The 21,631-nt window shown below is 34.8% G+C and overlaps 1 protein-coding gene across 4 annotated transcripts in view; it reads right to left on the reverse strand.

Annotated features, from left to right (window-relative positions):
- Positions 1–21,631, reverse strand: part of KLHDC10 (kelch domain containing 10) — a 46,784-nt gene that overhangs the window by 21,133 nt on the left and 4,020 nt on the right. For 2 of the 4 annotated variants that reach the window (XM_036328692.1, XM_036328694.1), the window contains exon 2: positions 389–475. The exons of the other annotated variants lie outside the window; for them this stretch is intronic. In XM_036328692.1, coding sequence (XP_036184585.1) covers positions 389–475 — 87 coding nt within the window. The remainder of the gene's footprint in view (positions 1–388; positions 476–21,631) is intronic. 4 annotated transcript variants of the gene reach the window in all.

A 21,631-nucleotide genomic window follows, 5' to 3' on the forward strand; every position in this document is an offset into this window, starting at 1 on the left:
ATATTTTACCATAAGAGGTTTTTAATATTTTAGTCACATAAATTATTTCTTCCTTTAAATCATATTTAGAAAACTCTTTCCCACACCCATATTTTATAAATTATTCAAAGTTCTTTTTAATATGGTTACAGTGGAATAATAGTGATATCAGTGAGATTATTTATTTCTATCATCTAATACACATTAAGTGATTCTAACTCCCTAAAACTTAATTACAATTCCAACAGTGGTCAATATGAAACACGGGCTTAAATTTGCTCTAGACTTATCTTATTCCAATCTTGGCTGTTTAGACAATTTTTAAAAACCAGAGTTTTGAGTTTATAAAATTCATTCCAAGTTCCCTTCAACCCATATGAAGCACAGATCTCTTGCTAGTTACACCCACCTCTCAAAAACCTGTTAGGGATCCTTATGATGGGACAGGACTGAATGAAGCGCCTCCTAACAGGGTCCCATCGTATTTTCTTCTTACCTGTTACCACAATTATCAGCAATAAGTCAGACACATACAACACATGGCAAATAATACATAGTTACTGTAGTTATAAAGACAGAAAAACAGGAAACAAAACAATACTTGAATACAGAAAGAAGTGATGTAAAGTAGCATTTAACCCTGTTTTAGGAGTCAAAACAAAATTAAATTAATATTAAAGCAGTGATGAAAGTTTTCGGCTCATCCCCAAAAGAATACAAACAATTATGTGCACCATTTTCCATTTTTCAGAATTCTGGGTCAAAAGAACATGCATTCAATAATCACCAATGCCATCTTGTGGCAAAAATTCACAAGCTTTACAAACAGATTAGAAACCAAGACATTTTTAAAAGTCAGTGAATGTAAAAAAAAAAAAAAAAAAGAAAGTACTGATTAAAATTAACGTAGGCTCCTGTTCTCTTCCAGGTTTGGCATCCTTTTATAAGTTTTATGGTTAAGAGGATAAAATAAGGGGCCACATTCTTTAAATATGAAATAATCTCTTGGCACTTCCATTGGCCAGGGGTGAAGGGATTCATCTGCCTTCCCAAGGAGCAAATTAGCCATCTTAATCCAATTAAAACTTGTTTTCTTACAAAATAAAAGAAAAATGGGAAACATTATAAAACTGTGAAATGGGTAATTTTGCTTCTACCCAAAATTTTGATAGCTCCCAAAGATAGCTCTAATTAGCAATAAAAACAATTAACATTTGTATGGAATTTAAAGTTTGCAAAGCGCTTTCACACATTACCTCATTTGATCCTCACAACAATCATGTACAGATTCAATGGTCATCTCATTAAGTACCTGCTATGCCTTGAGTCCTAGGCGAGGCTCTAGCATAGGGAAAGAAAGCTATGACTCCTACCCTCAAGAGCGCATGGCCTTGTGAGGAAGGCAGATGTCTAAACAAATAATTTCATTACAGTGAAGTAACTGCCAGAACTGGAGCTACAGAAACTCTTGGAGGAAGATATTATCTTATTTTACAAGTAAGGAAGCTAAAGGGAAATAAGTGGCAATGCTAGAGTCAGGATTCAAACCCAGGTCATCTGACTCAAATATCTGCCTTCTCTCCACTACACCACACTTAACCTGTCTCAAATTTCTTAAAAAACATATAGTTTTTGGTTTGGGCAATTGGAATATATTTAAATGCTCATCAGCAAGGTCTGCTTTGTTTACTGCAGTACTTGTACATTGAGATACACAAATTCTGTGTAATTAAAAAAGGGCATTACCTGCACTTGTGTACTTATTGTGAAAAAGACAGGCTTGTGGGCAAGAAGAAATTTATTTTGCAAAAAGGGTTTTCTTTTAATCCTCTATCTTTTAAATCAGTTGTTCTCAAATGTTGGTCTACAGAGCACTGATTGACTAAGGTAAAGATTCAACTGTCCAACACAAAATGAGAAAAATATCGATAAGGCAGTGAGTTTTTTTAAAAGCTAAAATGTTCCATTTAAAAACCTGTCCATTTTTCAGAGATTAGAAACATTTTGTTATTAAGCATTCTTTATTTTATGAGATGGAGGTTGTAGAAAATGGTAGTTAGTTTTGTTTTTTTTTAATATCCTTTCTTGGAAAAATAGAAAATTTGCAAGCCTTGTGTATCCCCAAAATACATATATTTCTAAATTTACAGGTTTATGACATTCAAAAGCCTGTAAAACCACAGGTTTAAATCAATACAATATTTGTTGATTCCTCATAAATCCAACATTGTAAACCACAGACTGTCAAAGGATACGTAAGATGTGTAAGAAACTTCCCTTGACCTCAAGAAGCTTATATTCTAATTTGGGAGACAAGACAGACACATAAAACAATTATATAGCAATACAAGACAGAATATAACAAGTGATTAGCTTAAAACTTGACATTTTTATGTACCAAAAGCATTAAAATGTACATACCCTTTTACCCAGCTATTCCACTTCTAGGAATTTATTCCTAAAGAAACAATCATAGATGCATGGAAAAATGTAGGGACAAAGATAGTCACTATAATATTATTTATGATGGTAAAAAGTTATAAATACTTTCAATGTCCAATGATAGGGAGGTGGTTAAGTATGCCAAATAAACATACTTAAATATCTTCATATTCTATGTAACACTAAAAAGTATATACAAGAATATTTACTAACATACAAAAACATTCACAATATACTGCAAGTGAAAAATGCAAAGTACAGAATAGTACTCGATTATGACACCATATTAATAATGAAAAAATTATTTGTATATATTCATAAAAAATATAGGAAGCATATACACCAAATTTCAATTGTGGTTATCTTTGGGTGGTTATTATGAGTGCTTTTTGTTTTTTTCTCCTTAGTGCTGGTCTTTATTTTCCAAGTTTTCTCATTGAGTAGGCATTACTTTTGGACTGGAAGAAAAACAATACCATATTACTTTAATTTTGTTTTAAAGCTATGGTTTAAAAAAATACTATAAAGAAATATACTGAAGTGTTTACAGTGGTTGTGACTGGGATTGAGGGTTATCACTACTTTTATAATATCCAAAAAGTCTATGGCATATTATTTTATACTGGAAAAATATTTTTTAAAATTTAGAATAACAGTGAGGGAATAACAATGAAAATTATTGAACCAAAGTTATAATAAAAATCCTTTTATGATGTTTTCTCAGAGCTCTGTCAAACATTTTTGGCCTGTTTTTCCCTTAACAACCAACGTAAGTCTACAGGCATAGACTAATGTTGCCTCTATAGAGGTTATTCAAACAATGTAGACACTGACTTCAGAACCCATGTTTTCTTCCTTCTCCCAAAGAGCAGAAAACAAGAAAAACCAGCAACATCACAAATATATGCCTTTCCAATTTCATGTAAATATATTCCTGGTCTGAAGTTTTATTTACTGAAGCTTTCATTGTTATGTATTTAAACCGCCAATCTTCATTTATGATTGCATCTACTCTTCAAAACAAAAACCATAATTTATTCAATCATTTTATAAATATTTCATTTTTTGCTAGATTTAAAAATTTTTCTCTTTATTAGATTTATTTCACTAAAAATGATATAATCATTGACTGAATCAAGATGGTAGGCTAAGAACACTGCAAGCAAACTTCCTTTCCCCATTAACCCCACAAATAACAAAAATGCCATTTTTTAAAAAGTCAATCATCAAAAGAAACCAAGAAATGTCCTTAGTGAGCTAAAACTATGAGGAATCACTGAAAGATGAAAAGCTGATAGAATCAGTTTAAAGGAGGAAACCACAATCTTATATGCAAGTGGTTGGAGTCCTCAGTATAAACTAAGCCCAGAGGTGGAAGACAGCAGGAAGAACGAAAACAATTTACAGAATTTACAGCATAACTGGCTGGAGGATAGCACAGAAGTCACAAAGCAGGTCAACCTCTCCCACCTGTTTTACCTCTTTGGGTCAAGCATTATAGAATAGAGGTGTAAAGGTGTCACCCTGCCAGGAAAAACAGTGAGTATAAACACTTGGATGAGAGAGACTGGACAGAGCCCTGGGTGGACATTAAGCCAGAGGCAGAAGTAGAGACATATTAAAGAAGACTGGTAATTGGTACATTCCATCTCACTGCATATTTCATCACTACCCACAATCATGGATATCAGCTGCAACACACACTATCGTATTCATAGGAGGCTAACCAGGACGCTCAAACAAAGATGAATGAGCACAAAACCAAGACTCGAACATGAAAAAGGCATTCATGTCACAAACAGAACTCACACTTAAAGAAAGAGACAATACATTAAATAGAATAAGACCTTAGATTAAGTACAATTAATATCTTCAGAGATGGCAAGATAACATTTATTTAAAATAAAATCAATTGGTCCTGGCTGGCATGGCTCGGTTGGTTGGGTGTTGTCACGTGCACCAGAAGGTTGCTGGTTCGATTCTGGGTCAGGACACATGCCCCGGTTTGCAGGCTAGATCCCAGGTAGGGAACATGGAGGAGACAGCTGATCGATGTTGTGCTCTCACATCAATGTTTTTCACTTCTTCCTTCTTCTCTCTCTAAAAAGCAATAAACTATTCTTTAAAATAAATAAATGAATGAAATCAACTGGAACTCTTTGAAGTTAAATTTTTATCACTGAACTAAAAAAATTAAATAAGGACTGAAAAAGAAGAACAAATTAAATTAGTAATCTGAAGCCAAGAAATTCACCAGAATACAGTATAGAAAGAAAAAGAAGTGAAAATCATTTTTAAATTTAATATGTAAAAGAGAATTGAGTAAGCTCTATCAATAGTTCAACTGCCTTTCTTGCAGAAATGCTAATCCTAAACTTCATATGGAAATGTAAGGAACCCAGAAAACCAAAACAATCTTGAAAAATAACTAAACTGGAAGACTCACACTTCCTGACTTCAAAACTTACTATAAAAATACATTATACAAAACAATGTAGTACTTTCATAAGAACGGACATATATTAATGGATTAGAATTGAGAGTCCACAAATAAACCCTTATGTCTATGGTCAATTGACTTATGACAAGGGTGACAAGACTATCCAATGGGAAAAGAATAGTCTTTCAACACGGTCCTGGGACAACTGGATATACTTTTAAACCTAGAATTATATATCTACTCAAACTCTCACTCAAGTGTGAGAGTACAATTAAGACATTTTTGAATCCACAAGGACGCAAAAATTTTGCTTCCCTCAGATTTCTGGTGAGAGAAATGCTCAAAGATACATATCTGGAATAAAAAAAAAATAATCCAAAATAATAATCAAGGTACAAGAAGAGTAAAGCAAAGAAACCAGCAAAGCCTCTAAGTGTTGATTTGAAATAAAAAACAAAACACAACAGCTTACTAATATTCAAAACTACACTATATGATATTGACAGGAGTAATTTTGAGGGTAAGAAGAGGGGTTGGGAGAAAGGAAAGCAGGTGAATTATAAAGTCCTTGTCTTATTCAGAAGAAAGAAACAGAAACTGATTAACATAAATATCAATAGAAAACATAAATTTAAATATTAAGTAAAAAAGATTAAGAATATTAGATGGCTTCACTTCAAACATTTAAGAGGATATAATGCCTACTCTACACAAACACTTTTGGAGAACACAGAAACTCATTTGTGAAACTAGAAGAACCCTGATATCAAAATCCGATACAGACATAAAAATAATTGCAGGTCAACATCCTTATAGACATAGGCACAAAAATTCTAAACAAAATACTACCAAATCAAATCAAAGTTACGTAAAAAGGAGAATACATCATGGCTAAGTGAAATTTATTCTAAGAATGTAAGGCTGACTTAACATTCAAAAATCAGTATAATTCACCTCACTGGCAGAATAAGGAAAAGAAACAAATGATCCTCTCGATAAATATAGAAAAAGCATTTTATAAAATTCAATGCCAAGTAATTGTGGAAAAAAGAAACTTATGCTCACACAAAAACTTGTGCACAAATGTTCATAGAAGGTTCATTAATAATAGCCAAAATCTGGAAACAACTTTCCAATGGATGCAAACTGCGGTACATCTATACTATGGCATTACTACCCAGTATCAATGTACTACTGATACGTGCAACAACTTGGATGGCTCTCAAGGGAATAAAAATAGCCAATTTCAAATGTTATATATTTTATGATTTCATGTGTATAACATTCTTGAGATGATAAAATTATAGAAATGGAGAACAGATTAGTAGTTGCCAGGGGTTGGCTATAAAAGGGTAACATGAGGGTGCCTTGTGATGGATTTGTTCTATATCTTAACTAGGTGGTCACACAAATCTACACCTATGATAAAACTGTTTAGAACTCAATACATACACAATACACACACACACACACACACACACACACACACACACACACACATGCGCACTTGTAAAACTAATGAAATCTGTGTAAAGTCAGTGGATGGTGTATCAAAGCTGATTTACTGGCCCTGGCCAGGTGGCTCAGTTGATTGGAGCGTCAACACCAAAAAGGCTGTGGGTTTGATTCCTAGTCCGGGGATATGCCTAGATTGAGATGAGTATGGGAGGCAACCGATTGATGTTTCTCTCACATCGATGTATGTCTCTCTTTCCTCCCACCCCTTCCTCTCTCTCTAAAAATCAATAAAAACATATCCTTGGGTAAGGATTAAAAACATTTTTTAAGTTGATTTGCTGGTTATGTTCATTGTACAATAGTAACAAGATGTTATCATTTGAGGAAACTGGATGAAGAATATATAGATCTCTCTATTATTTCTTAAATTGCATGTGAAACTACAATATCTCAAAGTAAAAACTATAAAAAATTAAATAAATAAAAATAAAAAAATTGATGCTGATATTGGGCAGACTGCATTCAAAATGATATGTCTGAAACAATAAATATTTTAATAATGAGAACTATTGATAGAGAACACACTCTAAGAATTCTGACTTAGGTGGCTAGAGCTGTGGTATGGTCCTACCACTTTATACAATTCAGTATCTATAAAGAATTTCAAGAGAAGCAAACTAATACTGGATTTAGAATCACTGCACAATTGTGCGGATTGCTTACTGCACAAGAGCTCCACGCCAAGAGGCTAAGTGGGGGTGGTGACTAAAGTCCAGTCTGTACTCTACTCCCCAATGCACCCATAGCATTTATATCTACCTGAAAAAGGCATTTTTTAAAATGTTGCACAATGGTACAATTTGGGCTAACAGTGACCCACTTGTTAAGTAAATAACTTTCTTTTAAACATAAGAGAAATAATGTTTATTGGGTGTCTATTCCTAGCACTTGTATATACTCATTTTTAAATTTCTGCCTTTCAAAACAAGGAAATCTGAGCCCATACCTTAGCTCTGTTGTGCTGCTTGGGTATAGCTTATTCCTTAGGAGGACTCAGTTCTTTCTCAAATCTTTTTGAAACGAAGTGTATAAATCATTACAAACTAAAATATGAGTTACAGTACTGTATTGTTCTGTTATGGTTTAATTAGTCATGGCATTGTGTGTGTGTGTGTGTGTGTGTGTGTGTGTGTGTGTGTGTAAAAACAACTGCATTCCTTAATAATACTCTTCCAAGAACTTACTTAATCCTCACCACAACTCTGAGATACATACTACAATGATTCACAATTTACAGATCTAGAAACTAAGATACAGAGAGGTTAAATAATTTGCCCAAGGTCTCTTAACTAAGTGAAAGATCTGGGATTTAAACCCATGAAGTTTGGATCCAAATCACTCCTAACCACTCTACAATAATGCTCTTAGTCACAATTCAAGTTGGCACCTGAAACACTGTCTAATAGAGGCATCTGATAAGATACTTGTTGAATAAATAAATATAAAAGTAATGATTCTCAACCAAAGATATAACCCTCCCAACCCCACAATGAAGTTGCTCTCATCTCCCAAGATTCTATCTAGTCTTATCCCCCAATATACCATCATATTGCCACTTCATTAAGAATAAAAACTATAGTTATAAGTCATTGTAACTAATGAAATAACTAATATTTCCCATCCTTTAAGTTTTTAGGAGTCAAAAAATGGTTAAGAACAACTGTGCTGGCAATGTGAACACGCACTCTGATTCTTTTAAGGGCCTTCAAGCTAGGGTGTGAGAAGCTGTTGACTGCTTACTGGCTTCTACGGTACTTCCCTAATGCACACACACAGGAAATGTATCTTTAGGGAGTTACATTAACCAAAGATCTTATTTGCATAGTAGAGGCCCAATCCATGCACCTGTGGGATCCCTCTGCCTGGCCTGCGCCCTCTTGCAATCTGGGACCCCTTGGGGGATGTCGGAGAGCCAGTTTTGGCCCAATCCCGCAGGCCAGGCTGAGGGACCCTACTGGTGCACAAATTCGTACACCGGGCCTCTAGTGAATACAAAAATAAGTGGAACAACAAATCGATCTCTCTCTCTCTCTCTTCCTCTTTTTCTCTCCCTCTAAAAAGTCAGTAAATAAAAAATTAAAATAAAATAGCATCATCACGTTCTTTTTGTTTTCATTCACTGATTTTTTCTTTGAGAAAGAGAGAGAGATAAATATCACCTTGTTGTTCCCCTTATTTATGCATTCACTGGTTAATTCTTATAGGTGCCCTGATTGGGAATCAAACCCAACCTTGGCATATTAGAATGATGCTCTAACCAACAGAGCTACCTGGCCAGGGTCTCATCACATTCTTAACGTTTGTGATGACTGCCAAGACTGAAATAAATTTTTAAATAAAGCCCCACCTTTGGATCAGTTGTATCTTTTGAAAGACTAACTATAAATATACCATAAATTATATGTATACCAGATAGTCTCTAAAGCTCTAAAAATAATACAATTCTCAATGAAATCAGAAATTTTCCAAGCCCTAGTTGGTTTAGCTCAGTGGATAGAGCGTCGGCCTGTGGACTGAAGGGTCCCGGGTTGCGGGCTCAATCCCTGGTGCAGGAGGCAGCCGATCAATGATTTTCTCTCATCATTGGTGTTTCTATCTCTCTCTCCCTCTCCCTTCCTCTCTGAAATCAATAAAGAAATATATTTAAACCAAGAGTAGTTCAAAACTTTGGAAAACATTTAGAGCAAAACCATCTTCTCTTAAAAAAAGAAAGAAATGTTCCAAGAATATAAGAACTCACCTAGTGCAATGGTTCCAGAGATGCTAGACTAGCCGGCTCATTGCAAGCTTATTAAAAATAGTAATAATTAGCCCCAGACAGTGTTGCTCAGTGGTTAAAGCATAGGCCCTAGCTTTAAAAGGGTTGAAGGTCCAATTTCCAGTCAAGGGCATGTACCTAGGTTTCAGGTTCCATCCGTGGCCCCAGTCGGGATGAGTGCAGGAGGCGACCAATCAATGTGTCTCTCTCTCATTGATGTTTCTCTCTCTGTGTCTCTCCTCCCTTCCACTCTCTCTAAAAATTAATGGCAAAATATCCTCAGGTGAGGATTAACAAAACAAATAAACAAAAAAAAATCAATGGAAAAAGTATCCTTGGGCAAGTAGTAACAAAATAATAATAATAACAATAATAAAAACAAAAAGCAGATTTCCAAGTCCAACCCAAGTAGGTCTAGAATATTAACTTTGGTGGGGAATCAGGTTCCACTGAGACTAGTAAAATTCATTGGCTCTCTCTCCAGAAAAATGCATATATACTCACAATTTTACATATGATAAACCAGTCCCAAACTCATGAATTGCTGGACCCAGGTTAAAAAATAAAAAAAGAATTTAGACCCAGAATTTTATGGTTATTTTCAAAAGGGTAGTTAAATGGAAGAGGAATAAATTTATTCCATATTCTACCAGATGACAAAGCTGGGAGAAACTCGTAAAAGCTGCAGCTGAATTTATGGAGACTCTTTGTAATAATTAAAGCCAGTAAATAATCTGACAGTTCTCTTAAAGCAATAAGCAGGTGGAAATAAGTAGACCTCTTTAAAATGAAGGTTTAGCCCCTAGCCGGGTAGCTCAGTTGGTTAGAGCACCGTCCTGATATACCAAGGTTGTAGGTTCCATCCCAGGTCAGGACACATACAAAAATCAAACAATAAATGCATAAATAAGTAGAACAACAAATTGCTGTTTCTCCTTCCCCTCTTCTCTCTCTCTAAAATAAATTTAAAAATAAAATAAAAGTTTAAAAACAAAAAGATTAGAGCTATTATGGAAAGAACTCCCCACACTGGATAGAAGGAGGGCAAGATGACTTCTGAGATCTTTCAATTTTAACATTTTATAATCCTAAGGAGTTTAAGAAGAAGAAGAAAAAAAGGAAAAATATAAAAATTTAATTTTAAACCTTTTTTACTGCTTAAAGGTTGTTTTGTGTTGAAGATTTTTTAAAAAGACTGCCTGCATGTAGGCATATTCTGTATGTAGCTGTGTCAATGTGCCTGTCTTGAAACATAAACTATTGCCAAAAGATGTTTTTAATTTAATATCACCTCCTTACTTTTTATCCCCAGCAAAACTTTATTCTTTAAAAGAATAAGTATAGAAATCATCCTACAACCCTACAAAATAACCCAATCAGTTTCCTTACTATCAACTAAAATTTGTATCCTAATTATACTGAAATAAAACTTATAGAATAACCCACTCAAGAATCAGAGTACAGCCCTGATTGGTTTGGCTCAGTGGATAGAGCATCAGCCTGCGGACTGAAGGGTGGTCCCGGGTTCGATTCCAGTCAAGGGCATGTACCTTGCTTGCGGGCACATCCCCAGTGGGGGATATGCAGGAGGCAGCTGATCAATGTTACTCTCTCAACGATGTTTTAAACTCTCTATCCCTCTCCCTTCCTCTCTCTAAAAAAATCAATAAAATGTGTGTGGGGGGGGAAAGAATCAGAGTACATTGTTTGGTCTTTTCTTGCTTCTTGGATTTCTTGCACTCTAACTTTAGTAGTCAGAGAATAACCTCTCTTCAAAAACATCCCTGAGGGAGAGAGAAAGAGAGAGGAAAGACTATGTATTAAGTAAATGTAGATGTAGGAGACTAAATATGAAAAACAGACTTTTAATCAATACATTTTAACAATGCCTGATGAACTAAAATTTTGCAACCTCCCTCCTTTAAGGAGCACCAAAGATGGGTAGCTCTATAGACACAGAGCCTTCCCTATTTCTGTAAGTAAAACTAAAGAACTAAGCAGAAGGAAATCCTCAAATTCTAATGTTAAATGATTATACTGAGAAATGTCATTTATTACTTTTACTACTCATTCTGTTCCTTAATTAAAACTAGAAAAGTAATCAGCTTTGAAAGTGAGAACACAACTGTTCTTTATGAATTCACTTCCCCTTATCTCAAGTCACCACTTTCTGTTGGCAAATGCAATATCTTTCAAGGCAATACCCAGACTTAACTAAAGGTAATAAAAGCTTGTGTTAGACTAATTCTAGCAAAAGGCAACAAGGCATTCACTAAACAACAATTTTTTAAACAGTTTTTTGTAATTGATTTCAGAGAGGAAGGGAGAAAGAGAGAGATAGAAACATCTGTGATGAGAGAGAATCATGGATCACTGCCTCTTGCACGCCCCACACTAGGGATCAAGCCCACAACCCAGGCATTTGCCCTGACTAGGAATCGAATCCAGACCTCCTGGTTCATGGGTCAACATTTTAACCACTGAAACACACTGGCCAGGCTCAACTTTGAATGCATGATATTTTAAAAACTGTTTTAAAAACTCTAATATTTAAAAACAAGCTACTCTAAAAAATTGATAATAATTCTGTTAATGTAACAAGCAGAGAGCCAATAAAAATATCTTAAATGCAAAACTAAAAAATATCAGATACGAATACTGCCAAAGTAAACATGATGTCTAGTAAGACATCTGTAGGAAGCATTATATTCGGAAAGAACAGCTATTCAAAGGATAACATTTGTCAAAGGATAACATTTCACATCTATAGACGGAGAGATAAGTTTTAAACTTCAAATCACAATTGATCAGAAAAATTGATGTAGTTTTAAGAAGTTATTTCTCTTCCTGAAAGGTTTTCTCAATATTTTGTTTTGTATATGCATGTGTATTTAAAGCTAAATATATTACCTCTTTCTAAAGTACCAAGTTTAGCCCTGACCGGTTTGGCTCAGTGGCTAGAGCGTTGGCCTGCGGACTCAAGGGTCCCAGGTTCAATTCTGGTCAAGGGCATGTACCTTGGTTGCGGGCACATCCCCAGTGGGGGGTATGCAGGAGGCGGCTGATCGATGTTTCTCTCTCATTGATGTTTCTAACTCTCTGTCCCTCTCCCTTCTTCTCTGTATAAAAATCAATAAAATATATTTTAAAAAAAATAATAAAGTACCAAGTTTAGAGTGCACTTTAGAAATTTCATATTCCTCCACCAGGTTTGTGGGGTTTTGCATGTTTTAAGGAATGTGTTTTATGTGACACCAAGATGTTTGTAGTTAGCGTCTGATGAATAACACATCTGATTTAAATTAACTGAGTTGACAGTTTGTTGAAACCATATGGCAGGAGCTACTATGGGTAAAAAGGGAAACAACTCAAAAAAAGTGCCATTCAACTCCAAAGATTCTTATTTCGCTTTTTTTGCTAGTTATTATACTTCTAATTTTACTATCTAGTCTTATAGACAATCCAATTATGGTATCTTACATAAAGCTTGGAGCAAATTCACTAACAGTGTAGCAAATATAAAAGGGAAGTGCATGAGATCAGGCTGGACTCTAAATGCAACAGGAAGCCACTTTTGAGCTGGGAAGCAATAATCCTAGCTGTGCTTTCGAAGATGATTCTTTTTCAGCACAGAGGAGAAGGAAGACTGGGAATAGGAAATGAACACTGGGAATGACAGGAACATTATCAGTATACTCCAGGTGAAGGCAGTGGAGGCCTGAATTACAGAAATATCAGAGAGACTGGGAAAGACAGGCGACAGGAAGAGCACAACACAACGGTGAGGCTCATGGGCCTGAGAACTGCACGACCACGTTCAGACCCTGGCGCTGCCCTTGCTAGCTGTACGGCCCTCAGCCTCACTCCCTTCTCTATAAAAAGAGACAAGAACGGTCAGTTATGAGTAAAGGCTTATAGCTAGTGATATTATTATGGGAATAAAGCATAAGTACTTAACAATTAGCTGGATGGGAAAAGTTGAGTAAAAGGAATAAATATATGTGTGAGTTTTTAAGTTCTATAACTTGAAGAAAACTTTAAAAACACAAATATGTGCCAAAACCGGTTTGGCTCAGTGGATAGAGCGTCGGCCTGCGGACTGAAGGGTCCCAGGTTCGATTCCGGTCAAGGGCATGTACCTGGGTTGCGGGCATATCCCCAGTGGGAGATGTGCAGGAGGCAGCTGATCGATGTTTCTCTCTCATCGATGTTTCTAACTCTCTATCTCTCTCCCTTCCTCTCTGTAAAAAATCAATAAAATATATTTTAAAAAAAAAAAAAACCACAAATATGAAAGAGTAAGTTGGCAATATTTATCACTATGTATTGCAGCAATGTTTTTAAATGGAAGACCAGAAACAATCTAAATAACTATCAGTTGTGTGGCTGGTAAATTATTGTACATCCATACAATGCAATACTGTTAGCCATGAAGAAAAATCAGATCAATCTAATGTGCTAATAGAGATCAATCCCCAAATTATATTTTTAGTTAAAAAAAAGACAGGTTCAGAAAAAATACTTTATGTTGTACTCTAATTTGTTTAAAATTAAAGATATCATATACCTATATGCATATATGTGCACATTCTATTTCTGAAAAGATACGTCAGAAACTCTAATAGATGATACCTCTGGAGTGAGACTACAGAACTAGGGATCTAGGGTATAAAGGAGATTTTTGTCTTCCCAGTATATTTTTTTAATGAAAATATGTTTTTATTGACTGTAAGGGAGAGGGAGAGAGAGAGAGAGAGAGAAACATCAATGAGAGAGAAACATCAAATGGCTGCCTCTTGCAGGCCCCCTACTAGGGATTGAGCCCACAATCCGGGCATGTGCCCTGACCAGGAATCCAACCTGCAACTTTCGGTAGACAGGACAATGCCCAACCAACTGAGCCACACCAGCCAGGTCAAGCTGTTTTGTGTGTTGTTGTTTTTTTATCTCTCCCAACCTATCTTATTCAAAGAATTTAAGGCAACTATTTGTTGCAAATATTTCTATATAACGGACATTAAAATGAAAGAAATAAATTATAAGGTTGGAGAGGTAAAAAGTGGTAAACAGGAGATACAGGGTAAGGAGGAAAAATTGACAAGACTTTGGGACCAATTAGATAAGGGATAAGCAAAAAGAAGAAATTTGACCACATTTTCAAGTTTCAGGCTTGAGTCACTAAATTGATGAGATAGACATTAAATCAGTCGAGATAAGAAGCACAGAAGAACAGATATGGCAAAAAAGAGGATAAATTTGTTTTTGGACATGTTGAATTTAAGGTACTCATCAGTCACTTGGGTGGCAATGTCTAGTAGCCATGGGCAAACAGGCCAGGAAAAGAGGTCTGGGTTGGAGACAGATTTGGCCATGGCCAGGATATTATGATGTCAGCGATGGAAAATAGAGTAAGAAAAACAAACAAACAGATATATTCTCAGATACCAATATTCAGGGCAGATAAAGGAGAGCTAATGACAAGTTCAAGAAATAAAAGGATAACTAAGAGCTCTTTTAAAACAGAGACTTTGTCTAATCATTGTGTATTGCCAGGCTCTACTAAGGAGGTAGTCAAAACAAAATCTAGACAGGTTGGATAGGATGAAGACTAAGCGGTCTCTAAAGGATTTAGTAATTAGGAAGTTATTACCTTAGCAAGAGCACTTGAGTAGAACGATGGAGGCAGAAGTGAGACTACAATAGATTGAAGAGAAAAAAGAAGAACAAATTAAAATAAACAACAGACTATTTCTTTCTGAAAGCTTGGCTGTGAAGGCAAGAAGTAAAATAAGACATTGTCTTGGGAAAAAAACCTTACTCATAAGTTGAGAAGAAACAGATTCTACCTGATAAAATAACAGAAAATATAAACACGTGTTTATGAGTAAAGCATGTAAATATAGAAGCTTTAAGAGAATCCCGCTGCTACTAGTTATATATAATTTTTACATAGTATTAAACAAAACATTCACTGATAAAGAACTAAAAAGAAAACAATATCAAAATGTTGATATAGTTGTCTTTATGTGGAATTACTACAGATGATTTTCCCTTGTTTCAAGTTTTCAACATTTTACAAATTTTAATGAGCTTATATTCCTTTTATAGAGGTGGTTATAGGGGTTGGAAGGCAACGAGCTTTACCAAAATTAATGATGTTTCAAGGGCAGAAAAGATTTAAGATATTTTAACTCAAGGAAGACAGACCATAGTAAGAGATAAAATATAAGCAGGCAGAAAGCAGAAAAGAAATAGAAGGGAAAAATAAAACCAACACAGAAGTGAAATCTCATGCAGGTAATACAAAGGAGGACAAACACTGCTCAAAACATAGTAAGGGATATGGACGACAGGACTAAGAAAGGCAAACAAGATATAAATGAACTCTGAAAACCATAAAACATTATTGAAAGAATGAAAGAAGACCTAAATAAATGGGAAAACTTCCCATGTTCAGGTATTGGAAGACATAACATTATTATTATACTCCTGAAAATGATGTGCATATTTAACACAATCCCTATAAGACTCCTAGCTGAGTTCTTCAAATTGGCAACCTGATTCACAAATTTAAATGGAATTTCAAGGGACCCAGGATAGCCAAAAAACCCTGAAAAAGAATAAAGTAGGAAGACTCACACTTTCTGACTTCAAAATGTTCTACAAAGCAATGGTAATTGAGGCAGTATAGTATTGGCACATGGATAAACATATAGAGCAATGGAAAAAAATTGAGAGTCCAGAAATAAACTACTATATGTTTATGGTCAACTAATTTTTCATAAGATTGCCAATGGGAAAAGAATAGTATTTTCAACAAACAGGGCTGGGACAATAAGACAGCAGGTTGAGATAACCCTTACTTCACAAAAGCATGAAAACTAACTCAAAATGAATCAAAGGCATAAATGTAAGAGCAAACTATAAAACTATAAAAAAAACCCACAGGTAGGTCTTCATGATCTTAGATTTGGCAAAGGATTCTTAGATCAGACACCAAAAGCAAGAACCACAACCACAAAAGTAGATAAACTGGACTCCATCAAAATTTAAAACTTTTGTCCTTCAAAGGACACAATTAAGAACATGGAAAGACATGGGAAAAATATTTACAAATCATGTATCTGATAAGGGACTTATCTCTTGAATATATAAAGAGCCCTTACAGTTCAATAATAAAAAGACAAGTAATCCAATTAAAAATTAGCAAAGGATCTAACCGACATTTCTCCAAAGAAGACATAGAACTAGTCAACAAGCACGTGAAAAGATGCTCAATGCCAATTACATCTCAAAAAATCTGGAAAAGCCCAGCCGGATGTGGTTTAGTGGTTGAACATCGACCTATGAACCAGGTGGTCACCAGTTAAATTCCCAGTCAGGGCACATGCCTGGGTTGCAGACTCGATCCCTCGATCCCTAATAGGGGGCGAGCATGAGGCAGCCGGTCATTGATTCTCTCTCATCACTAATGTTTTTATCTCTCTCTCCCTCTCCCTTCCTCTCTGAAATCAATTATATATATATATATATATATATATATATATATATATATATATATATATATATATATAGAGAGAGAGAGAGAGAGAGAGAGAGAGAGAGAGAGGGGATCTGGAAAAGAAAGAAGAAAGAAAAAAGATGTTCAACATTATCAGTCATCACATAAATGCAAATAAAAAAACTACAATAAGATGCCACTTCATATCCACTAGGATGGTTGAAAAAGTCAGATAACAGCAAGTACTGACAAGGATGTGGAGAAATTGGAATCCTCATAACACTGCTGGTAGGAATATAAAATTCCAGCTGTTTTGGAAAACAGATTGGCAGTTCCTCAAATGGTTAAACATTGCATAGAATTACCATATGACTAAACAATTCTACTCCTAGATATATACCTGAGAAATAAAAACATATGTCCACACAGAAATCTGTACACAAATGTTAATAGCACCATAATTCATAATAGCCCAAAAGTGGAAACAATGTAAATGTCCATCAATGGATAAATGGATAAATAAAATATGGCATATCCATACAATGGAATATTATTTAGCCAAGAAAAGGAATGAAATAATGATACTTGTGATGAACTTTGAAAACATTATACAAAATGAAAGAATGCAGTCACAAAGGATCATATAATATATGACTCCATTCATATGATAAATAGGGAAATCTATAGAGACAAAAAATAGATTACTAGTTGCTTAAGGCTGGGGAGGGAGGGAGGTAGGAGGTGGGCAGGAGGATAAGGAAGTGACAGCTAAAAGATATGGGGGTTCTTTTTGGAGTGATGAAAAATGTTTTAAAATTGCACATATCTACCCTAGCTGGTATTGCTCAGTGGATAGAGCATTGGCCTGCGGACTGAAGGGTCCCGGGTTCGATTCCGGTCAAGGGCATATGCCTGGGTTGCTGGCTCAATCCCCAGTTGGGGGGGCCTTCAGGAGGCAGCCAATCAATGATTCTCTCTCATCACTGATGTTCCTATCTTTCTTTCCCTCTCCCTTTCTCTCTGAAATAAAAATAATATTTAAAAAATAAATAAAATAAAATTGCACATATCTAAATTGTACACTTTAAATGGCAAGTTGGATGGTATGTGAATTATATCTCAATAAATCTATTAAAACATAAATGGAAATGTTCAGAAAAAGTTTAAAAGGATTAACTACTCTTGTGCTATAGAAAACAAATCAAAAATGGAATTGCAAACCATTTATAAAATAACTACAACTATAACCCACAGGACACAACTACAGCACCATACAAAAGAAATCATAATTTAAATACCTGGAAAGAATGAAAAGAACATTAAGCATCCAACATAAGAAGAGAGAAAAACAATCACAAAACAAAAACTAAAGGAAGGATTTAAAACAATGAAAGAAAAAATTAATAAATAAAAAAAGAGAACTAATTTTAAAAATCCAAGAGCTGGCTCTAAACAAGAAAAAGGGGCAAGGCCTCACATGTACAAAATAAGAAGTGATAGTGAGTAAAGTGATAATGTAATCAAAGACACAAGAATTTTTTTTAACTCATAAAAGGATATCTTGCTCAACTTCACACAAATAATTTTGAAAACTTGGATGAAATAGATTCTTTTCTAGGATACTAGTAATATAAATTATCAAAGCTTCCCCAAAAGATATAAACCTTAAGCAATTAAAGTATCATAGAAGTAGAGATCTTGCCAAAGAGCTACTATCTCCACAAAATACTCAAGGTCAAATAATTTCATGGGCAATTCAACCAAACCTTTAACTTTAATACCATTTAACCAGAGAGTGAAAGAAAAGGGTAAAAAAAAGCATAGAAAAAGAAAGAAAAGTTTGAAGTTATTTTTATGCAAGTGGCATAATTCAACAAAGAAAAAACACAGAAAACTACAAGCAATTTAGCTTATGAGGAGAAATGCAAAATTTCTGAATAAAGTTTAGCAAACATAACCAAGCAATATATTTAAAACTAGAGGCCCAGTGCATGGATTCGTGCACCAGTGGGGTCCCTCAGCCTGGCCTGAGCCCTCTCACAATCTGGGACCCCTTGGGGGATGTCAGACTGCTGGTTTTGGCCGATCCCTGCAGGCCAGGCCAAGGGACCCCACCGGTGCACGGATTGAGCCTCTGCTATGCATGTAAGATCTTTGGTTAATCTCTTCCCACCTTCCCCACTCCCCACTTCCCTCTGAGATTCATCAGTCTGTTCCATGTTTCCATGCCTTGCATTGAGCGTCTTCCCCCTGGTGGTCAGTGCATGTCATAGCTACTGGACAAACGATTGCTTAGGCTTTTATATATATAGAATATATAGATAATACAGAATGACAGAGTGAATGGATTAAGGAATATGAGGATGGTCCAGTAATAGTAAATCTATTAGTACAATTCACTACAATATTAGATCAAATGAGAAAAATTACCTTAGTTCTCATAGGGGCTGAAAAGGCCTTTGACAAAATTTACTTCCATATTAAAAAATCTGAATAAAATGGTAACAGCTGACTACTTTCACATGATAAATATGTATACTTTAATCTAAAGTCAGGCCAAAGCTTAATAGGAAAACACTAACAATATGCCACTGAAGTCAAGAATAAGACAAAGATCCACTACTATCTTATTGTTTAATATTTTTGGAAAGTACTAGACAAATCAATTTGATAAAAGAAAGAAATAAGTTTTAAAATTGTTAAGGAGATAAAATATCTTTATTTGATAATTTTATAATTATTTAACTATAAAACCCAAGGAAAACAACTCTCTTATTTTTTCTTAAAGATTTTTTTTAAATTGATTTTTAGAAAGAGGAGAGGGAGGGGAGAAAGAAACATCTATGTGGGAGCAAAACATCTCTTGGCCACCCCTGTATGCCCCCTCCTACCAGGGATCAAGTCCTGGGCATGTGCCCTGACCCGGAATTAAATCGGCAACCTCTTGGCCCAGCTGGTGGGGTTTGCTTTTTTAATGTTGACCCAGAAACCAAGAGGTCACTTGTTTGATTCCTGGTCCGGGCACCTGCCCAGGTTGCAGGCTCAATCCCCAGTAGGGGCATGCAGGAGGCACCTGATTGATGATGTTCCTCTCTCATCGATGTTTCTATCTCTCAATCCCTCTTCCTACACTCTCTTTAAAAATCAATAAAACATATTTTTAAAAATAAATAAACTGGCAACCTCTTCATGCACAGGAGGACACCCAACCAAATGAGCCATACTGGTCAGGGCAACAACTATCTTTTTATTACTACTTACAGAAAGTATTGTAATTCCAAAGGTATCTATGTACAAATTAATACTCAGAAATTAATAGCATTCCTATATTCAAACAAGATAAAAGACATAATAGAAGTAGAAACTCCATTTACAACAACAACAAAAAGAGAGAAAATACCAAGGAATAAACAAAACAAGAAATGTGAAAAGTCCATATGAAAAAAATTTAAATCTTATTGAGGGATGCAAAAGAAAACTTGAACAATAAAAAATGAATATGTACCCTGTTCTTGAACAGAAGATAGAAACGCAAGTAGATGTCAATTATATCTAAATCAATCTATAAATATAATGCAGTACCAATAAAAATACTAACAGGATAGGGTAGGGTAGCTTGATAAACTAATTTTAAGTTTTATGGAAAAATAAACAAGCAAGAATATCCCTGGGAAGTAGAATGAGAGAGGACTATAATCAAAGAATGAAGTCATTAGGTATAAATAGGTAAACTAACCAATGAAACAATAAAAATCCAGTAGAAACCAAAATTATATGTAGGAACTAAGTACACCTATAGACAATATTTCAGTAGTGTGATAAGGGGGTAGCCACCTGGAAGAAAAGTGAAGTTGGATTCCTATACATCTCTATACTCTACACAACTTATATTTTGTATGGATAAGTGTATTTAACTTAAAAATAAAATTATAAAAGTATCAGGAGGGAAAAACAAGAATTTTAATTTTAGTTAGAAATAATGTTGAAATAGAGAAGACCTATCTTATGACACAAAACTTAAAATCCAAAAGTGATTGATAATTACAACTATAAAAATTTTTTCATTTCTTTTAAAGTTATACACTATTAAACAAAGTCAAAAGCCAAGTGACAAACTTTGAAAAATGTCTGCAACATGTAGCAAAGACCTCAAAAACATTTCCTAAGAACAGGGTTCCCACAAACAGGATTAAACATGCCAATAGAAAAATGAACAAAAAATACATATCCAGATGAATAAAAAATATAAGCAAATGCTATAAATAAAAGGAAACAAATATGGTTCTTATACCTATTGAAAAGATGAAAAAAATACCTATTACACTGGCAATTTAAAAAAGTTTGATAACCTACTCTGATACCAAGGGTATGGAAAGTCAATACTCCAACAACAGTGGAACATAAACTGGTACTGCCTCTGTGGAGGGCAATTTGACAAAATCTATCAAAATTTAAATAGTACAAACAACAACAACAAACATAGAAAAAAAATTTAAATAGTACATATCCTTTGACCTGCAATTGAACTTCTAGGAATATATCCTAAAGACAGACTCACTCAATGTACAAAATTATATATGCACAAGAATATTCATTGTATCATCATTTGCATTAGCACAACTGTATACATTTTAAATGCCCAGCCAAACAAAGAAATACTACCATCCTCCCTCCTCTCCTCCCAACCCCACATCTCTCTGGCAAGGATGCACAAAAAAATTTATCACTGGTTGCTTCTAGGAAGGAAGCCAATTAGCTGAAATCAAAACTAGAAGGAAAACTTGCTTTTTAACACATGCTCTTTTGTATCATTTGGATTTTATATCACAAACATATATCACATTTTAAAACCTTAAGATTTAGTATTTTTACCCAGCTTTACCAATTGTTACATTTTCCCTCCTCCTTTTTTAATCCATTTTCTAATTCCTACATTACCAATGTTTTCACTGTTTCCCCAGCTAATACTGTACATGGTATTTAATCAAACTCA

The sequence above is a fragment of the Myotis myotis genome, unplaced genomic scaffold (assembly GCF_014108235.1).
Source record: "Myotis myotis isolate mMyoMyo1 unplaced genomic scaffold, mMyoMyo1.p scaffold_m19_p_11, whole genome shotgun sequence".
Lineage (NCBI taxonomy): Eukaryota > Metazoa > Chordata > Mammalia > Chiroptera > Vespertilionidae > Myotis > Myotis myotis.